Source organism: Mercenaria mercenaria, chromosome 9 (genome assembly GCF_021730395.1).
Source record: "Mercenaria mercenaria strain notata chromosome 9, MADL_Memer_1, whole genome shotgun sequence".
NCBI classification, from domain to species: domain Eukaryota; kingdom Metazoa; phylum Mollusca; class Bivalvia; order Venerida; family Veneridae; genus Mercenaria; species Mercenaria mercenaria.
Genome location: NC_069369.1, coordinates 7,096,628 through 7,120,233, shown reverse-complemented (window position 1 = coordinate 7,120,233; position 23,606 = coordinate 7,096,628). Strand labels below are relative to the sequence as shown.

Below are 23,606 nucleotides of genomic sequence, written 5' to 3'. Positions count from 1 at the left end.
CAAACAATTTTATCAGTGCAATATAAGACCAACTCAAATTAAACTTGTCATAAAACAAAATGTTCAATGCAATATAAGTCCAACTCAAGTTAGACTTTTATTGCAGTGATAAAAACCAACATTCTGAGATAGACCTATATGTTTCTGGAGGGTAAAAGTGGGTAAAAAAGGGTAAATTACCCTAATTTTTTCACAGACTGTGTATTTGACCTTAGTTTATAAAAATATGTAAAAAAGTGATTTTGTGAAAAAATGTCACTTGGACCAGTATTGCGCTAAGCCATCGATATCTAATGACATGTATAATCTTAAAACTTGCGAAAACAGTCACTTTCATGTACACATCACAAGATGCCGCCTGTCAAAGGATTTAAAGGCAGAGCTACGATGAAATTTACGTCACACGTTCCACATATAGGAAGCTGTCATTGGTTTATCGGTTATCTTAACTGGCATCGCTTTACCTAAACTATCGGGTAGCACTTGGAAGCTTTTCGAATACACTATCGAGTTAATCGCGGTGTTTATTGGGGTGATTTTATGACATGTCGCTTCGGCAATTAAGGGATGACGGGGGAAATAAGGGATGTCGAATATACAACTCAAAGTCTGAAGGCATGTCGCACGTGACAGGCAATAATAGCCTGGCGAGAACCCTGTAGCCTTTACAGAAAATGTCCTCATCTGCTGCCAACTATGTTATACTTCAAACTTTGACCGCCGCTTTTGAAGCAGATCTTTAAAGCTTTTTCTTTTATTGTTAGGCACATTTGTTGCAGTTGATTTGGTTAATAGTAAAACGAGGATTATGTTTGTGAGGTTTAAGACAAACTCATGTGGTTTTGAAAAACTGGTGATCAACAGACTGACAGACAACTGACAAAGCGAGATCACTAAACTGTTATGCTACATCAGGTTAAAACAATCTATAACTTATGAGTGTGACCTAAGTACAAATACTGGCTAGGAACTACCTTCTGGACAAAATTCAATGTTTTTTATCCACCAGTTTCTTAAATATTGACTTACACTGATGAAACTTTCCTTACAAAAACCTCAGCTCTTGCTACATCCGAAACTGTATATAATAGTACCCAGTGAAGTAAAACTGGTATTTATGGGATGCTTAAATTAGGTCATAAATGACAAAAAGTGCTAATTTTTCAAACTATATAACCAGTTTCCAGATAAGTATTTCACAGTGGATTAATCAGTATTTGCAGGTTAATACAGTAGATAGATCAGTGCAAAAGCTGCTTCAAAATTCAAGTACATTATACTAGGGATGGGAACGAATACTGAAATCAATATTCGAATATTCGGTTTGCCATATTCGAATATATTCGAATATTCGGTTTGTTTTAATGGAAGCTTTAAATTCTTATTAAGTGATTGGCATATACACAACGTATTCATTTGTTTAAAGCGTGGATCATCGTACGTAATAAGGTCAAAAAATGTTTGTTTCGGCTAACCCGATCCTACCTAGCAAAACCCGCCGATCCTAGCATTTTATTTCACGATTCCGTAAGTAAAAACATGAACATATTTAACTAATTCAGTGTTTTAGCTTCAAAATGATACAAAAAATCAAAAGGATAAATAATTTAGGCCGTCGCAATTTTATCTAAAAATAGCAGGTCGTTCCATTTAAACACGTGACGCGTTGTTGTATTACCACCGCCATTTTGAAAATTTTCAATCGGCGTGTAAAATTTGTTGTGTAAAAAGCAAGTAAGGCAGACTTAAACCTCCTTCAACATGAACCTATGCATCAGTCATATGTTATTTCTTGATTTTATTATAAAGTACTTCAAAAGTTAATTCGAATACGGCCGATTGCAGATGAAAACCGATTCTGCAGATGGTCTGAAACGTCGTACAAAATATTGTGAAAAGATCGGCAATATCTACAAGTTTGGTATTGTTTTCGAAAAAAAATTCTACAGCTTGTTACATAAAACAGGCCCCAATAAAAATAAACAAAAGATAAAAAGATATCACATTTACACCTAATACAAACAGTTAATCCGTTGCGATGACCCCAGGTAATTATGCATTGCAATTTTCTTGTTAATTGGACATCTTTTGACATGCATCTGACACATTGACGCCTGTTGCAAACTGTTAATCCGTAACGATGGCCCCTGCCAATTATGCATTGCTTTTTTCTTGTTAATTGGACATCTTTTGATACTCGATAAACAAACATGACATGGTTTTATTCTGTAGAATTAGCATGCTCATATTGCCCAAAATCAATGATACTTATTTTGAAAAAAAAATACAATAATTTACGAATATTCGAATTTGATTTTCATATTCGAATATTCGACCGATTTTCGAATATTCGAATATTCGAATATTCATTCCCATCCCTACATTATACAGTTATACGAAGGGAACCTACTGAGCAAGATACAGTTTGGAGTTAAATGTACTCATCATCTCCCTTGAACAGAATCAAATGGCAAAAGCTCCACTTGACATTTCATTTTTAACATAAAGTTGATATATACAGTATATGTACAGAGCTCCAGATAAGATGCGTATTTGCGTAAATACGTTTTGAAATTTACAAAAAACGCATTTAAAATTAAACCTACGCGTACTGATACGCATTGCAAAAACAGGATACGTATTTTACTCGATTAAAGTGTGTAATCCAATTTTATCATAAATCAAGCACATCCTTTTTGTAATCGAGTACAACAAACAAAAATGGCGTCTCATAAAAGCAAACGCAAACGATATCGTAAAATAATGTTATTTTCTTCTTCAAGTATATTAAAGCGTGTGACAAGAGATGACTTGGACAATGCCTATCGCTAAGTACGTGATCTATGATATATTATGGGTAACTGTTGAAGAAGCAGAAGCACCATACATGTGGGTGTTTCTGAAAAAAACAAACATTGACAGTCAAAGTATCACTGGCTGTTGATATATCGCAGTGGTCAGTAACTTAAATTAAGATGTAGTGTAAGATGTAATGTATGCAGTAAACAAAATGTTAAAACTATCTGAATGAAGGCTCAAAAAATATTCAGGAAAACAGCATTGGTCGACAAAGGCACTTCAGCGGAGCACATGAATATCAGAAAATTATACAAACAAACAGTTATTATTATTATTACCCTTTTAAATAATTTCGAATTCTGAAAAACCATTTAGAATTCTAAAATACCCTTTTGAAAAAATATGTAGGAGTAAAATACCATTTGAAAACAAGAGGACCATGATGGTCCTGAATCGCTCACCTCTTCCCACATGGCCCAGTTTTGAGTATGACGTCGTTTTTTCTATTATTTCACATAGTGACCTAGTTTTTGAGCTCATGTGACCCAGTTTTGAACTTGACCTAGATATTATCAAGATAAAAATTCTGACCAATTTTCATGAAGATCCATTGAAAAATATGGTCTCTAGAGAGGTCACAAGGTTTTTCTATTATTTGACCTATTGACCTAGTTTTCAAAGGTACATGACCCTGTTTTGAACTTTACCTAGATATCATCAAGGTGAACATTCTCACTAATTTTCATGAAGATCTCATGAAAAATATGGCCTCTAGAGAGGTCACAAGGTTTTTCTATTTTTATACCTACCGGCCTAGTTTTTGACCGCACGTGACCCAGTTTCGAAACTGACCTAGATATCATCAAGGTGAACATTCAGATCAATTTTCATGAAGATCCATTGAAAAATATGGCCTCTAGAGAGGTCAAAAGATTTTAATAATTTTAGACCTACTGACCTAGTTTTTGACTGCAGTTGACCCAGTTTCAAAACTGATCTAGATATCATCAAGATGAACATTCAGACCAACTTTCATACAGATCCCATGAAAAGTATGGCCTCTAGAGAGGTCACAAAGTTTTTATTATTTGACCTACTGACCTAGTTTTTTAAGGCACGTAACCCAGTTTCAAACTTGACCTAGATATCATCAAGGTGAACATTCTGACCAATTTTCATGAAGATCCATTCAAGGGTATGGCCTCTAGAGAGGTCACAAGGTTTTTCTATTTCAAGACCTACTGACCTAGTTTTTGATCGCAGTTGACCCAGTTTCAAACTTGACCTATATATCATCAAGATAAACATTCAGACCAACTTTCATACAGATCCCATGAAAAATATGGCCTCTAGAGAGGTCACAAGGTTTTTCTATTATTTGACCTACTGACCTAGTTTTTGACGGCACGTGACCCACTTTAGAACTTGACCTAGATATCATCAAGATGAACATTCAGACCAACTTTCATACAGATCCCATGAAAAATATGGCCTCTAGAGAGGTCACAAGGTTTTTCTATTATTTGACCTATTGACCTAGTTTTTGATGGCACGTGACCCACTTTCGAACTTGACCTAGATATCATCAAGGTGAACATTCTGACCAATTTTCATGAAGATCTCATGAAATATATGGCCTCTAGAGAGGTCACAAGGTTTTTCTATTTTTAGACCTACTGACCTAGTTTTTGACCGCACCTGACCCAGTTTCAAACTTGCCCTAGATATCATCAAGATGAACATTCAGACCAACTTTCATACAGATCCCATGAAAAATATGGCCTTTAGAGAGGTCACAAGGTTTTTCTATTATTTGACCTATTGACCTAGTTTTTGATGGCACGTGACCCAGTTTCAAACTTGACCTAGATATCATCAAGATGAACATTCTGACCAATTTTCATGAAGATCTTGTGAAATATATGGCCTCTAGAGAGGTCACAAGGTTTTTCTATTTTTAGACCTACTGACCTAGTTTTTGATGGCACGTGACCCAGTTTCGAACTCGACCTAGATATCATCAAGGTGAACATTCTGACCAATTTTCATGAAGATCTTGTGAAATATATGGCCTCTAGAGAGGTCACAAGGTTTTTCTATTTTTAGACCTACTGACCTAGTTTTTGAAGGCACGTGACCCAGTTTCGAACTTGACCTAGATATCATCAAGATGAACATTCTGACCAACTTTCATAAAGATCCCACAAAAAATGTGACCTCTAGAGTGGTCACAAGCAAATGTTTACGGACGCACGCACGGACGGACGACGGACGCTGCATGATCACAAAAGCTCACCTTGTCACTATGTGACAGGTGAGCTAAAAAAACTAGGGGGTAAAATACCCTTTAACCTAAAATCTTATCTGGAGCTCTGTATGTATGCATTTCCATCTTTCTTTTTTTCTTTAGCTGCGGTTGTTATTTCGATGTAAATGAGATGTGGAACCAAAATTTGTAGTCCTGTTTGGCGCCATATAACCTACACTGTGTTGGTGTGCCGTAAAACCCAAATAAATAAATAAATTAGTTGCGGTTGTGGGAAGCAGTTTCAATCATTCAAAGAGCACGGTATACTGTAAAATCATTAGTATGCTATATGTATGTATCAAATTAATGATTTTCTTGAACTGCATTATAAATTAACATTTATGAAGTAATTTATGGAAATGATATTAATTCATGTCATCTACGTTCACTGGGATTTGAAGCATTACCATTTCTACCCCACATGATACTCCAGATGTAAACAAAATATTGCACATACAGTGCAATTTCAATGCCACGATGGGAAATATGGTTGTTTTGTCAACATAGGTAAGGTATCTTTCTGGCATTCAATGCTTTCCCTAACCTCCCTAACCTATCGGCAACTATGTTTTCCAACTAAGTAAAAATAATCTTCTGGATGATATGGATGAAACAGTAGGTCAAATAACACCGAAAATAAGGTCTATATTTAACTTGCATATAAACTGTTCCAGTCCTAAATACTGGTTCCCACCCAGTTTCCAAGAAAACATAAAAGAGAAAACTTAAAACTTTGTACAATCAATCTATTTTCTTTCTATCAAATATGGCCTTTAGAGAGGTCACAAGGTTTTTCTATTATTTGACCTATTGACCTAGTTTTTGATGGCACGTGACCCAGTTTCAAACTTGACCTAGATATCATCAAGATGAACATTCTGACCAATTTTCATGTAGATCTTGTGAAATATATGGCCTCTAGAGAGGTCACAAGGTTTTTCTATTTTTAGACCTACTGACCTAGTTTTTGATGGCACGTGACCCAGTTTCGAACTCGACCTAGATATCATCAAGGTGAACATTCTGACCAATTTTCATGAAGATCTTGTGAAATATATGGCCTCTAGAGAGGTCACAAGGTTTTTCTATTTTAGACCTACTGACCTAGTTTTTGAAGGCACGTGACCCAGTTTCGAACTTGACCTAGATATCATCAAGATGAACATTCTGACCAACTTTCATAAAGATCCCACAAAAAATGTGACCTCTAGAGTGGTCACAAGCAAATGTTTACGGACGCACGCACGGACGGACGACGGACGCTGCATGATCACAAAAGCTCACCTTGTCACTATGTGACAGGTGAGCTAAAAAAACTAGGGGGTAAAATACCCTTTAACCTAAAATCTTATCTGGAGCTCTGTATGTATGCATTTCCATCTTTCTTTTTTTCTTTAGCTGCGGTTGTTATTTCGATGTAAATGAGATGTGGAACCAAAATTTGTAGTCCTGTTTGGCGCCATATAACCTACACTGTGTTGGTGTGCCGTAAAACCCAAATAAATAAATAAATTAGTTGCGGTTGTGGGATGGGAAATATGGTTGTTTTGTCAACATAGGTAAGGTATCTTTCTGGCATTCAATGCTTTCCCTAACCTCCCTAACCTATCGGCAACTATGTTTTCCAACTAAGTAAAAATAATCTTCTGGATGATATGGATGAAACAGTAGGTCAAATAACACCGAAAATAAGGTCTATATTTAACTTGCATATAAACTGTTCCAGTCCTAATACTGGTTCCCACCCAGTTTCCAAGAAAACATAAAAGAGAAAACTTAAAACTTTGTACAATCAATCTATTTTCTTTCTATCAAATATGGCCTTTAGAGAGGTCACAAGGTTTTTCTATTATTTGACCTATTGACCTAGTTTTTGATGGCACGTGACCCAGTTTCAAACTTGACCTAGATATCATCAAGATGAACATTCTGACCAATTTTCATGTAGATCTTGTGAAATATATGGCCTCTAGAGAGGTCACAAGGTTTTTCTATTTTTAGACCTACTGACCTAGTTTTTGATGGCACGTGACCCAGTTTCGAACTCGACCTAGATATCATCAAGGTGAACATTCTGACCAATTTTCATGAAGATCTTGTGAAATATATGGCCTCTAGAGAGGTCACAAGGTTTTTCTATTTTTAGACCTACTGACCTAGTTTTTGAAGGCACGTGACCCAGTTTCGAACTTGACCTAGATATCATCAAGATGAACATTCTGACCAACTTTCATAAAGATCCCACAAAAAATGTGACCTCTAGAGTGGTCACAAGCAAATGTTTACGGACGCACGCACGGACGGACGACGGACGCTGCATGATCACAAAAGCTCACCTTGTCACTATGTGACAGGTGAGCTAAAAAAACTAGGGGGTAAAATACCCTTTAACCTAAAATCTTATCTGGAGCTCTGTATGTATGCATTTCCATCTTTCTTTTTTTCTTTAGCTGCGGTTGTTATTTCGATGTAAATGAGATGTGGAACCAAAATTTGTAGTCCTGTTTGGCGCCATATAACCTACACTGTGTTGGTGTGCCGTAAAACCCAAATAAATAAATAAATTAGTTGCGGTTGTGGGAAGCAGTTTCAATCATTCAAAGAGCACGGTATACTGTAAAATCATTAGTATGCTATATGTATGTATCAAATTAATGATTTTCTTGAACTGCATTATAAATTAACATTTATGAAGTAATTTATGGAAATGATATTAATTCATGTCATCTACGTTCACTGGGATTTGAAGCATTACCATTTCTACCCCACATGATACTCCAGATGTAAACAAAATATTGCACATACAGTGCAATTTCAATGCCACGATGGGAAATAAGGCTGTTTTGTCAACATAGGTAAGGTATCTTTCTGGCATTCAATGCTTTCCCTAACCTCCCTAACCTATCAGCAACTATGTTTTCCAACTAAGTAAAAATAATCTTCTGGATGATATGGATGAAACAGTAGGTCAAATAACACCGAAAATAAGGTCTATATTTAACTTGCATATAAACTGTTCCAGTCCTAATACTGGTTCCCACCCAGTTTCCAAGAAAACATAAAAGAGAAAACTTAAAACTTTGTACAATCAATCTATTTTCTTTCTATCAAATGCACAAACTAGACAATTTTATTGTATGTATTACCTGTCTTTCTTTAGGTATTCTACCCATAGCCTCAAGTTTCGCTCTTGCTTGCCTCCTTTTCAAGATTCTGTGATATTGTTTGGCATTGACATATAATGGCTCTTCCCCTGTCTCACCAGGCTACAAGTATAATCAGTATGTTTAGTAAAACATGAATAAATTTTAATTTTACATAAAAAGATGTAGAAACTGTTTCAAAAATTTAGACATCTATACTTGGTGCTTTCTACCTGAACCTCTAACCAGCAAAATACAAATGTATCTGAAAACTACTGTCCAATTCTCCAACTGAAAACTACAGCTTCTGGGTTTAAAAGTCAGAAGACTGAGTAACCTAATGGTAGTCAAGAATCTTAAATAATATCTCTTTGAAACTATTAACCTTTTTCAGTCTTGAAATGTGTAATAACTTCCTTTGTTGTTTTATGATAAAATAGAACACTTACCATTGCTATTTGCTGACCAGGTTGTTGATTTGGTAAATTTATTACTTGTATACCTGCAAATAATAAAATGTAGCATAACAAAAATATCAGTACTTATAAATATGTTCTTTTTAAAACTTTGATAGAAAAATGCGACCTTGGCTTTAGAGCAAAGTACTGAGTCTTGCTCTACCTATGTCAGTGTTAATAGTGAATTATTTATTGGAAATGTTTTTCCAAATCTTTGAGGATGACAGTTATAGGACGGACACATATTCTTAGAAGGATGGACAAAACACAAATCATCTTACATAAGATCATGGTCATGCAGAAGAATATAGTAATCAAAAGCATCTGTGACTAATGATTTCATTTGTGTGATATGGATTATAAGATTATTTCACTGATTGTAGGTGCAGATAGGAATATCCAGCCTTCAGGCTAACTGTTTAAGGCTGTAATGAGGCTGTGCTGAGTAACTGCATAAATAGTTAACCGAGAGCCAGATATTCTTATTTGCGCCTATAGTAATAGAATCTTTTTCTTGCATCCCATATACAATAATAATAGTGACAAGAGGGCCAAAATGGCCCTAGGTCGCTCACCTGAGTAACACACCATAACAGTGTAAACATGTTTGGCCTAGTAATTTCATGAAGACAAATATTCTGACCAATTCTCATTAAGATTGGACCAATAATGTGGCCTTTTGAGTGTAAACAAGCAATTTCATTGATTTGACCAAGTGACCTAGTCTTTGACCCCACATGACCCATATTAGTACCTGTCCAAGATTTCATAAAAACAAACATTCTGACAGTTTCAGTAAGATTGGAGCAAAAAAGTTGCCTCTAGAGTGTATACAAGCTTTTCCTTTGATTTGACCTAATGACCCAGTTTTTGACCCCAAATGATCCAGATTCAAAATCATCCAAGACTTTATGATAAACATTCTGACCAAGTTTTATGAAGATAGAATAAAATATGTGGCCCCTAGAGTGTAAACAAGCTTATTCTTTGATTTGACCTGGTGACCTAGTTTTTGATCCCATGTGACCTAGATAAAAAAATTGTCCGAGATGTCATTCAGACAAACATTCTGACAAAGTTTCATGCACATCAAATGAGAAATGCAGCCCCTATGAGGAACATTAGCTTGTTACTTCCCTTGAAAAGTTGTAAGATAAAGCACAAGGATAACCAAATGTAACACTGGTCCCTTTCAGTTGGATTCCTCTGACTTTTTGGTTATAATCTTTGTCCAAATTTAGTATTGAAATTGCTTTTGAAAATTACAAAGAAGTCAACGATAATAACAGAGGAAGGACCACTCTACTTCTTGGACATAATCAGGAAAAGTAACTGACTAATTTTCCTCATTGCATACACAAGGTTTTTCTTTGATTTAACCAGGTGACTTAGTTTCTGACCCCTTATGACCCAGATTCGAAATTGGACTAAAGATCATCAAGGTAAACATTTTGACCAAATTTCATGAAGATTGGGTCATAATTTTCACCCTAGAGTGATACCAAGCTTTTCCTTTGATTTGATCTGATGACCTAGTTTTTAACCCCACATAACCATGATTCGAAATTGACCTAGAGGTCATCAAGACAAACCTTCTGACCAATTCTCATGAGTTTCAAACTTAAACTGTGAACTCTAGAGTGTTAACAAGATTTTCCTTTGATCTGGTCTAGTGACCTAGTTTTTGACCCCACATGATCCAGTTTCAAAACTGACCTAGAGACCATCAAGACAAACATTCTGACCAAGTTTCATAAAGACTGGATCACAACTGTGGCCTCTAGAGTGTTCATAAGCCAAATGTTGACGGACAACGCATATTGCACGACGCACGCCGAGCTAAAAATAAAATCAAACAAACAACTTTCTTTTTTGAACTATTTTCTTACAGCAACGTATTTAAACAAAATGGATGGAGATGAAGTTTTCCAGCACCAGTGAAAATACCGGAAATCCAGTCGGGTATGTAAGAATAAATGTCCTTTTTCCTTTGGTGCCTTCATCATGGCAGTCAGTTAACCTAACTAGTGTTCACGGATTCTTAACCTCTGTCTCCACAGACAACTGACATCCTAAAACAAGTTATCAGCAGATGATAATTGACTTCAGAACAAAAACTGTCTTCTGTTCAAGTACTTAAGGAACATTTCCTTGCATGGGAATCAAACTTTGATTCACAATCTTGCGCTACACCTCCAAGAAAATGGGACAGGCCAGGACCACTGCACTTGGTAAATATAGGCTTCAATACAGTAGATATTTACGACCTGAACAACAGATATATGTGTTTACGGGTAATTATACCGCTAACTGCAACCCAAATGCATGATAATTCATTTCAAATATGCAATTCATGGATTAAGTATAACTTGGAGAGTATCTCAAATATGAAATGATCTAGCTGGGAAAGTCCAAAAGCTTATATGATGATGTACTTATTTAACTCCCTCAGAGCTAGAATATACAAAGAACAAAACCACAAAATCAAAAACAGCAAACCTTGTGGAAGTTGAACAGGTTTGTTCTGTGCATCCACCAATACAAATGAAGTCTGACCATTTACTGTGATCTGATTTAGGAACAACATTTGTGGTATCCCTAGTGAGTTAGCAGTACCTGTGCTCCCTGCTGGTGCTGACTGACCTTGTATAATCTATAATATATATATATATCCTTTATCACAGTATTCAGTGAATTACTGGACTATTCAAGTAAAAAATACCTGGCATTTTCAAAGCAAAAATATCGAATTTATTTTTCATAGGTAAGAAAATTTTCTAAAACTTTAAAATAGGTAAAATTAAGTTAAAACATGAAATAGAAAAAAATCTGTTTCTTTTCGAAATAATATCTAAATACATGTGCATGTAATATCTTGCATTTTACATGTATCTACAACACTCAGTAAAATACTGCACCTTGTGTATTGTTGAAACGAGCTAATATTCTCTTTTTATAAGTGTAATTAAAATAAACTGGTGTTATGTATACAGAATGTATAGACAGCAGTGTGGTAGATACCATGTTGACAGCTATTCATACATATTTGTGTCAACAACACTTTATTAGGTCATGGATGTAAGTTTACAGAAATATCTACATTAATTTAGAGAAATAATTTTTTCTCTAACTTTATCAGTACTACAAAGTACATGGTGTGTATCTGCACAAAAACAATTTGGCCTCTTAGATAAGAGCCATTGTAAGTGAAACAGATAGACCGCGGTCTATGACTACACATGAGATAACACAATGACAACTTTTCAATGTTAATATCACCTACATATAACATGTATACATGCATATAATGTATTGCAACAGCAGTGTGTCATGACACTGAATGTCTTAGTAAAAATATTCTCCATTTAACAGTTCATTATTAAATGGTTCCATTTGCCACAGATAAATGAAAATATCTAATGAGCATGCAAGGTTTTCTTACGGTTTATCATCTTATTTACCAAGGTTTATCATTCAGATGTTGAGATATTTAGTTTTATATCAAAGACCTTGAACATTTGATAAACAACATGCACCACTGCCGATAAACATCATTATGATTCATTATAAGTTAACCTTAATATTTGAGAAATATTAATACAAATGAATAATCAGAGTATTACGTAAGAAATAGCCAAGTTTCAGTATAATGGAACAATTCTGGGGCACTTCAATGAAATTGTGGCAAACAGCTCAGGTGACAACTGACAGTGTGACACCTTAGAAAAGCTCGTCAGTTTTTTTCCAACGCACACATTTTAAAATGCTTCATGCTATATGCTAAAGAAAACCTGACATCGGACAATTTGAGAGAAAAACAATATACCTGTGTTCCTACAGCCTGTGGTTGTTGCTGAGATGCTGCCTGGTTCAGTATCAGCTGCTGGCCCCCTGACTGGGCACCAATACCCTGAACCCCATCAGCCACCTGAAAATTATACATGATTAATGTCCTGTTACTTACTGGTAAAACTAACAAAAAATATTTCAAACTGGTAAATATTTAATTTGTCTTAATTTTATTTGTACCAAATTTATAAAAATGAAAGCTGACTGAACAGTTTGGAGCTTCAGAATACACTTCCTTGCAAAGTTTCATCATACTCAGTGCTAATTTAACAACCACACAGCAAACTGAAAAATTAGCATTTTAAAGTCTAAGTTTCAGGCTTAAAACATTGATGAATATGGATAAAGGAGCAATCTCTAAATGTCAAACTGCTAAATGACTTTTACAGAACATAATATACGGTACATGTACATGCTGACTTATGACTGAAAAATTGTTGAAAAAGACGTTAAACCCGAACACACACACAAACACACACTTTAAATTTATAAATCTCAATTCTGCTTCAAAACATTACAGGATAGTATTACTTTTTCTGCATCACTTTTCTTTAATAAAATAAATTCTGTGTTCTTTTTAAAACATTTATTTCTAATATTTTTATCTAAAATCCATCTCTTGTCCAGGTGAATTTCATCTGGTAAAACCTTTCAATGCAATATTTCAGTTACAACTATGGAAATACACACAACAGTTGACTTTATAAAATTAAAAATGTGAATCAGGAATACATGTTTTCATGAAAAGAAAGTCCTTCGTAAATCTTCGACTGCCTAATGTATCCCAAAACTATAGATTCAATGGATTCAAACAAAATATAGACAAAAACTCAACCTGGTTCAGGACATTTCATATCATGAAGTGTAAGATAAAGCATTCAAATCAGAGATTTTGTAGTCTTTGTTCATTTTGTGGCTTTGTGGTAAAGTAAGCTTTAAACTAGTTATGATTTTAGAGCTGTTTAAGTACTACATTTGCATCTTAGCAATAGGGCTGAGTATTTGACATAAAATTCTAAAAGCTAGGTAACATGTGGTGGAACTTTAGTATGCCTAAGTTTGTCAAGTAAATGTCAACTGCCTGACAGACCACTATTCACCTGTATAACATTTCCTCCACCAGCTACAATCTGTCCCGCAGAAACAACTGTACCATCCTGTGTGATGTACTGTATCTGTTGTAAATCTTCACCATTCTGATTCACTGTTACCGTGACTGGCTGCTGCCCATCTGTCGTCTCATACACAGTGTATTCCTGGCCATCAGACATTCTCTGAAAGATTGAAAAGATTCAGTCATAAACAGTATTTTGTGCTATATGGCAACATTTCAGCTTCAAATGATGAAGGAAGACTACTGGTGCCACTCAGATCACACTAAAGACAAGTGCAGGCACCTTAAATTAACCAACAATCATTTGAAAGCTAGCTTGATGACTTCCTTTCACATATATGACTGAAGTGGTTTCAAGCCTGCAGTATTAAAGGTGGATAATCAGATTTTGGCCATGTAACGGATTTGTTTGAAACTTTAATGTCTGATCATTTACACCCATTTATGTTCTCTTAACGCTTAATACAAGTTAGATTTTCACTGGAGGTATTTTTAAAATTTAATTTTCCTATCCTGGTTGCCCAACCAAGATGGAGTTAATTTATCATAAGTATAAATTTGATTAACATACTTTGCCTAAGGAAAGGTATAAATATTAGACATATTGTAATATATTTGTAAAATATTTGCATTAACAATTATGTATTTAGTTGTTATTCATTAGAAACGCAAGTTTGAAAAAATATTATTATCTCCCATTGTCTATCTTGGTTGCGCAACCAAGATAGATTGGAAATAAATGAATTCAGAACATACACACAGCTTTAAAGCTTGCCTTTTGGTTAGGATTGTTAAATACTTAATATGTCTATCAAATGCAAATGTAAAACTAGAAATTGTATCGAAATAAGAAGAAATATCCAGCTTTTTAAATACTTTCATATTAAAGGGGAGTAATTATAAAATTTTATATAAATTAATAAAATATACATTTCCAATAGGAATCTATCTCTATGTAATGGGTCTTTTGTTCCTTAAATAAATCTCTACCAGAATATACAAAAAGTAAAGAATGTCATAAAATGTTGTTTAAATATGATTGACCACCTTTAAGGGGAAAGTTATTCATATTTGACCATTCACCCAAGGAAGCCCCTTTATTGTACAGTCATACTGTATTTATCTTAGCTTGTATAAATACCAATAAGAATTGTAGCATTCTAGTAATACAAACATTGTTAATTCTAACTGAACAGTGGAAACACTGGTACTGTAAACTACTTTAATGTCTTTGGCATAAAATTTTGTAGTTTGGACTAAAACAGCCAATTCACAGGGAGATGCGTTCTTAAATATCAACTTTTGAGGATAAAAAGCATCAGGATTAATGTTTGCTGGAATTAAGTTTTTAATTCAATTATGATTACACAGGTAAAAATTATTTTCTGGAATTTTTCATTTAAATAAACAGATCTTCAAAGGACATCCCTGACAATATTTCACCACATGCGAAAATAAACATGAAAAAATGACAACCTGCAACTGACATCAAAATAACAGTGACTTTTTTCTAAATTTTTCAAAACAATCTGTGGCTTTCTGTTGGGGAAAATATAATACTATGAATGCCCAAAAAGGGAAAATCCAAAGAAACATATTTTCACCGCTGCCAACGCTATGACTACTCAGAACCAACTTGCAAGAACTAACGTCAATGTACTTTTGAACTTTGGCATGTGATGAGAAGTAAACACTATTAGTTTGATGTAATTTTCAGTTGATAACAACTGCATGAGTCACAAATTTGAAACAATCTGGTGGTAATTCTTGTTAAAAATAGGTAAAAAGGTTGACCATCTTGAAATTATTCACTAGGCATATTATAATAAATATGTTTTCTTTAAATTCCAAGGGGGAAATGTGACCTTCATAAGGTGAGAATATAACAATTTTAGAGGTAAATATAGCTATTTTGGGCTAGAGAAAGCAGCCTATGTTTGTATATACTAGTGTTTCATGCAGGCCTTTTTAACATGGCACAGTGCCATGGCCCTTTTGAAGTGCCGCCATGCTGCCCTTCAAACTGCCCGTTTGTGCCAAGTGCCCTTTTCTTTTATCAGGCTTGTGTATTTATCTTGACAAGTGCCCTTTCAAAACCAGCCTGGATAGCCAATGTCTGTGGGACATGTTCCGTGTATTTAACCGTCAATTAGCAGCTTTGATCAACAGGCCGACACATGGGTGCATCAACCGTGAATGACCCTGATTAAGAACTGACAGAATTATGCAATCAATTACTGTTTTATGATTTTATGATACTTTAATTGGGAACATTAGATGAAAATTTGTTGTTTTTAGTACGTCAACGGTGAAGCTACATGTAGCCTTTTAGGGAGGAGATGATTGAAAACGGTCAATTAAACGATAATTATTCTAAAAGGTTGTAATCATTTAAAATGAAGATTGATTGTCACACATTTTTGATGCGCTTATTACGCCTTTAGAAATTTTAAAAATACTGAATGTTTGCCCTTTGCCGACCAACCCATTAAAATATTTTATATCAATTTTATCTAAAAGATTTATTGTATTCCTTTATGGATTCCATTTATAAAAATAGTTAGATTTATATATAAACGTTTAAGCTTTAGAATGATACCAAATTCATTAAAATCAACCAATGTCTTTATTTATAATTACGAAGCCGCACTTTCCAAGTACATGAAGCGCCAATGCAGAAGTCACCGCCATCTTGAAAACAAACATCGGTATGAAAATAACCGAACTTAGTGATAAGGTTATAAAAACTTATTGAGATTTAAATGAATAAACTAAAAATGCAAGGCTCTAGTTTTGTTTTCATAAATAATTTGTCAAAATGTTTTTATAAGGTCAAAATTTAAACTGTAAGTGCATGGCTTAAAGCGTCAAGCAGTTATTACTCCCTCACAATGAACCGTAGGTAGCAGCAATTTATGTTTACATTACTGAATACTGTATGATTAGATGAACCAGATTCATAGTCAGATGTTTTGATTAAAACTAGTGTATTTATCGCAGAAACATTCGGGCAACGAGGGAGTGATAAAAAAATAGTGGCAGATGATATAATCTAGCAAATTTCACAGCATGTACGTGTTACGTCGCATTCTACTTTCGTTTTCACATGCCCAAAACACTAGAAAAATAAAACATTCTATGCTGATTTGTCGTCTTAAATCTTACTGACAATGAAGAACAATTAATGGGTTTAATCAGGGATATAGGTACAAAGTCATTGATTACATGTAGATTTGACGAACTGCCAATTATATTATTGATGCTCTTAAGGCCAAAAAAAAATATATGTATGTTTCCTGTGACATGCCAGAAAAAAATAGGGTAGGTAGGTCGATTTTTTTTTTTTTTTTTTTTTTCTTTGCTTTTGCCTATTGTCTTAACAATACATATATACATGTATGTCTGTACTAGATGGTAGATGCTATACACTTTAAATACACAGCTTTTTGTATACCCTTTGGCTTTAAGTCAAATTATTAAATACATGCCATCAGAATATTCCGACAGATGCACCTTTGGTTTTCCGTTGGTTCAAGCCTAGTTAAAATCATGATTTTTTATGTCAAGTTTAAGGCAGGGGTGTAAATTATTTTCACACCACTCGCCCTGCAGGACTAGTAACCACTAAAATCTACTCGCACTTAGTGAACAGTCGCTTGTCCTTATAATTGACATGTTTAATATTGTCACTTTTTTGAAAGGAGTATTATACATGTACAATAAGTAAATTTTAAATGAAACACACAGTAGACAAATACTGTTCTCTTGTACACTACATTTCCTTTTTAAGGTGGCATGTTTGTTCTTTTTAAATTTCCTTTTTACAGCAGACATTTTTATTTTTCTTTCCTCTATTTTGTCAGCAGCACCAGCCAGTTGCTCTCCAAAACAACTGCAGCGATATTAATAATAATTAAAGTCTATCCCCTACCGTGTTTTCCTAAAGTGTTAGGACAGCATAAAATATTTAGTTATTTTCATTTTCTCAAGACTTTTATTTCCCAAAAATAATTATTTTGAAAAGTGTCCCCAAAATATGGACATAATTATCATCATCCACACACCCGTTGGGAACGCAAAAATATTCTGTTTATAAGCTAAGTAATTGGCCTTGTTTTCATCATTAATTAACACCCTCCAAAGAGCTAAAAGAAGTGTGTCGGTATCATGGCATCTGAAGTGGAGATCAAAGCACGGTATAGTTGCCCGAGATTGTCATGGCATTACGTCATGTTTTCGCGCCATGTGAAACATCACTGTTTGATCGTACCGCCTCGCTTCTTTAAATTGTTGAGAAGAAATCAATAAAATAAGTTTCTTCTTTTTTTTTTTAAAGCGAATGTACAATATCAGGAATGAACTGACAGGTAAATGTGTCAAAAGATTATACTGATCCTACCTCTGTGACCTGTTTGCCCTCAAAGAATTTACATTATTGTTAGAGAAGAATATCTTACAAAGTGTCGTGTCAAAAATAATACTTGTACGAAGATTCATTTAAAAAATAATTAAAATTCACAACAACATCATACTGCTTTATTCTAAAGCCACATTTCTATTTACATTCACAGATATCTGTTTGCGAAAAATCGTTTTACTCCTTGTATTTAAATTGCTGCCGCTTTTTCATTATTTAAGATTTTTTAATTCTGTTTTTTATACTTTCTGGTCAAAAGTCTGAATTTTATGACCATATTATGTATCGATTATTTTCTTTAAGAAAGAAATAAGTAATTAAGATCACGCTGTTTGAAATTTTACAAGTGATTATATGAAAATTCGGCTGTTTTTATAGATTTTTGCCGTTGTCTTATATAATTATTATAGAATTCAAACTGTATTACTTCTCAAGCGGTGTTGAAAATTTGAAGCAATTATATTAAAAAATAAATGCATTACGCGCGTTTTCTGTGTATGTGTCGATAAACAAAAGTAACGGCGATGTAATAGATGTAACGATAGGTCGCACGTGCTCGTGGAATGGAAAATTACCGGCATGACGTTTGATATCTTTACGATCCAGTCAATCCAGGTATTTTTTCTGATATAATTCCTGAATTTGGTAAAGTTACGACGTAAAAACCACTCGCCCGATCGGTCGAGTATACAGCGAAGTCCACTCGTCCTATCCGGAATTTAACTCGTCGATGTACGATGAATAAGAATATAGAACTGGAAGATCCTTCACAAGAAACTGCCTGTCGGCGGGTGGACTTGTTCAAACAGCTCGGTGAATGTACATCGATCCGATGTTCCTAAATGAGAGCATATGTTTTTTTTCGTACCCGCAAATTTTCGTCCGAAAAAAGTTTAGGGTCGTGGGCTAAAATTAGGGTCGGTCGGGTCACCGGAAACATGCATTTTTTTTATTTGGCCTAACATAAATCAATGGTGAAATGATATTTTGATGATTGACAAAATAAACTTGCTCATTGATAGTTGTTCAATAAAACTTGTTGCTTATTCGTAACATGTTTGAAACTGAAAGTATGAATCACCAGTGTCATTAAAGTAGGCATTATCTAAGAATAATACAAAATATCTACCACCAGATATGAAAGATTCTCAAATGCAATGTAAAAATAGTATGTAAAATGACGCCGGCAAGTGTACTTAGACGAATTCGCATTGCCTGCTGCACAGTAAATGGGCCAAATGTGTTAGCATCAAAGTCAAAAATTAAAGTTAAAGATTTCTTACCTGTTAAGCCTTTTTCATGAAGTTATATGTTTTAACTTCATGAAAAAGTAAAATAATAGATAACTTTTTGCTGATTTTTGTTTTAATACATCATTTTCGAACAGTGGTTGGGCAAGGGGACGGACGTTACATGGGAATGTAAAAAGCTTGTTTCTGAAGCTGTTTACTGTCATTAAGATGAGAAAATTCACCAAATCAATAAACCAGTACATCTTTACAAGAAACTTATAAAATATTTGCCAAAAATTGAAAAAAAAAATTTTTTTGGTTATTTTACCTGTCGAAGCAGAGAAGGAAAAAAACAGCCATATTCATATTTTTCCTGTTACCATTTATAATATTATACTTAATTGGATAACAACCTTTTAAATGAAGACACAAGAACATCAGTTATTAAACAATTCAGTTTTTTGTATATTTCTTTTTTATTTAGGCTTCAAAACTAGTAAAGAGAAACTGATGGCAAAGGGGGACGGACGTTACATTATGAGGGGACGGACGTTACACTAATTATATACATTTGTTTTTCAAGCTTTAATGTGGCTCTACTGAATAAAAACAGATTCTGTTAATGTTAAACCTATCTAGATGAATGAAAAATGATACAAAGTAATAAAATAAAAAGAAATATGCTGAATTAGTCTTAAAATATGGAGGGAAAAAGAAAACAGTATTTTTTAATCAGGAAATTGATAGTGTTCGTCCTATGTATTCACTGACTTAATGAAAGGTGTTTCTAAATTTTCATTATTATGCTAATGTCATTTCAATAAAAGATATGTGTGTGGTAATGGTACATCTTACTGCTAGAGTTAAGTAAATTAGGATGGACGTTACAGATTCACCATAATTTCTAACAATTTTTTTTTGCAAAAACTATGTTGAAGCATAAAACAAAACGAAACAGAACAAAATGAGAAAACGTATTAAAATACAAATGTATTTCTTTTCATGAACATGTAAATGATATGTATCATATACTATCATACACTTTTAAGAAAGTGACAGTAATCATCATCTCAGCACAAGAAGGGGATAAGAGCTCTGACATCAAACACTTTTTTAACCGAGGTGAGGAGGATCATTTTGTTACACTTTGAATTTCACAGATACCACTATAAATCATATCAATATACATAGATTAAGAAAAATCCCTTAAGTATGTAATCTGAAAGTAATGCTGAAAATACATTTATATAGACAGTATTTTCTATTCCCCTGTTTTGGGGATTGAAGGAAGGATCCATTAGGAGGGGAAAAATATGCTGTAATGACAAATATTTGGGTCCTTAATATGAGTTTGAAAAAAAAATACCCTAGACCCTGTACAACAGTTGGTACATTTACTTAAAACATCTGTGATTCATTGCCATGACACATCAGATTTTGTTTATGAAATGATCATAATTTAGAAAAAAAATTTATTCAATTTAAGGGTCTACACAACCATATGGCCATTATTACTGGCATGAGCCTGGATCATAAAAGAATTTCACACATTTAGTCCCACTCCTAATCTGCATATGACAGCAAGCTCCTCCCCTTTCTCAGTTTTTCAAAAGAAATCACTTTGTATATACAAGGTTCATTAACGAGTCAGTGTTTTTACAAGGACTTGGTATGGATCCAGAAATGTAATATACAGGGTCCAGTTTTATGGCACCTTGTATAACGCTTAAGTTTTCCCCAAGTATGTGTTTATACAAGACTCGTTAAGAGGGTAAGTGTTGTTTTTAGAATCTTACAAGGATCCAGAGATTATATACATGTATAAACTGGGCCCAGTTAAGTGGATCCATTTTATCAGTTTTGTATATTTTTCTCATGTTGTTTTTATAGCCAACTGTTGTTCCAGCAGGGGTCTCGTTACATGTGACATATTATTCTTTTGAATAATGTCCTCATATTTGTAAATAAATGTTTCATTGGGAATGATTTAACACACAGCATCTTTATTTATCAATATATAACCTACAAAAAGTTACTGATGGATAACAAAATCAGAATATATGAAATATTCAATTATCACAATTTTTGTAACATCCGTCCCTTTTCTGTAACGTCCGTCCCCCTATTTTTCAGATGAAGATGATACAACATCATATAAATCTAAATGAATCTTTTTATGTATTTATTACTTATTGATGCATGTCCTATCAAACAGGAGTTAATTTCATTTAAATTTCCTCACATAGCATAAAAAACAAAGATTTTTGCTCTAATTTTCAGGTTTTTTTCTAGTTTTCAATTTAAAATACTCAAAAGTATGAAAAAAAAATTTTTTCAACATTATTTTTGATAATTTCATACTTTTTACATACTCTTGTGAAATAATAGTATCAGATATTACCATCAAAACATGAAAACACTGCATTTTGTACAAGATTAAGAAAAGCATATATAGGGGGACGGACGTTACAGGGACGGATGTTACACACAACTTCTGATATTTCGTCATTTTTTTCCCAGCAAGGCTGCAGATCTATTTATTTTTCATTTTTTCATGATAAGTATGTCATTAAGCATATATGAAAGTAATTAATATCAATATATTCATATTCAATTATAAAATAATAGTGGGGGACGGACGTTACACTTTTTTTCACGCAAATGGTTTTTTGGGTGCTTAAATGGACTTTTTTACTAAAATTTTTATGTCCATTGATAAGTTCTGCAAGCATTTTCTTCATATTCGTCAAATACATAGTAAGACAGTGAGCAAGAAAATTATTTTGAATATGTAAAATTAAGACATTTTGTGTTCAATTCAAAATTTAGCATTTTTGTTAAAAACAGTGGTGTTACACGAGTCACTCTTTATTATCATATTCATAAAAATGTAACGACTTCAGTGATCATCAATGTTATACATCATTTTAAAGCTAATAAAATTATCTGTTTAAAGGTATTCAAATCAAACTTATATTTTGTTATTTGAAAATACTGTAGCATTTTTTGAAAAGTGTAAAAATCCAATGCTAACGCATTACATGAAAAAACGGCCTATTTTCAGCCATAAAATGGCTTTCAAATTTTTTTTTGGTTGATTATGTGATTTTTTTTTTACTGCAGCATTTGAATACTAATAAGACACATTGAAAACAGTTTTAACAAAACTTAAAACAGATGTTCCTCTATAAATAAAATGCAGTTACATGTTTTTTGAAAAAATTGGCCCATTTACTGTGCAGCAGGCATTGCCCTTTCAATGCCAAACCACGCGTTAAAAGTGCCCTTTTTCAAGGGAAGCACCATGCCCCTTTTAGAGTCTGCAGGAAACACTAGTTTGGCTGTACATAAGAAATTAGCCAAAAACCACTCATTTATCAAGTTATAATTTCTATAATATTATAACAATATCATACACACTGGTAACACAGTAGGCCTACATAACTGACTAGCAACTTCCATCCGGATATGTGACGTCCGAAATTATCAACTTAGTTACCTTTTTAAAACCTGAAACTCCTATGTGTTTCTTGAACGACTGGAACGTGCAAACGTCCTGTCTGAATAAAAACCAATGTATTTTAGCGTGGCCAGCTCAAGGTTTATCATATGAAATGACAAAAATACGTTTTTGTCAGTAGAACGGAAATGGCGCACCTGCACATAAGAATAACTCTCTTGTAATTTTTCTAGTATCACAGGTCTCAATAAACCAAATCGAAATAGATAGATAGATTTATTTCTGCATACAATGTACAATTTCATGGCACCATATAAAACATACAAACAACAATGAACAAAATGTATGTTAAATACAACCATGTCATCAACATTATATAGCAAAGGATGACACAAATTTTAAAAAGAGATAGAAAAATCCCATATTTCCATTGTGGTCCTTGGCATATAATAGGGTATGACATAGGAAGACATATCACAGGCAAATAAGAAAGACTCAAACTTATCACAAAAATATTGAAAAACTGGGTAATATCAAGCAATCATTGCAAAAAATGACAACTAAATGGTACCACGAAGTAAGACTTTTTTTACTTTGAATAAGATCAGATAACTTTTAAGTAACACATTATCTACTACAGGCTACATTTCTACGAAACATGATTATCCTATAAAAGTTGACTGGATAAGAAATGTACAGATCTATACACAAATAATAATATGTTTCAAAGAAGTATCGATATAAATTTATTTTTTATAGCTCTTTGGATGTTTTAAGACTTTAGCCGACATATTATAGGGATTTTAGAAAATGTTATATATAGTAC

General features: G+C 33.7%; 1 protein-coding gene across 1 annotated transcript in view; it reads right to left on the bottom strand.

Annotated features, from left to right (window-relative positions):
• Positions 1-23,009, bottom strand: part of LOC128559391 (nuclear transcription factor Y subunit alpha-like) — a 28,414-nt gene extending 5,405 nt beyond the window's left edge. The window contains exons 1-6 of the mRNA XM_053550773.1: positions 22,820-23,009; positions 13,658-13,831; positions 12,535-12,636; positions 11,208-11,361; positions 8,700-8,752; positions 8,254-8,373 (exon numbers count right to left, since the gene is read on the bottom strand). Coding sequence (XP_053406748.1) covers positions 8,254-8,373; positions 8,700-8,752; positions 11,208-11,361; positions 12,535-12,636; positions 13,658-13,828 — 600 coding nt within the window. The 5' untranslated portion in view covers positions 13,829-13,831; positions 22,820-23,009. The remainder of the gene's footprint in view (positions 1-8,253; positions 8,374-8,699; positions 8,753-11,207; positions 11,362-12,534; positions 12,637-13,657; positions 13,832-22,819) is intronic.
• Positions 23,010-23,606: the final 597 nt, after the last annotated feature.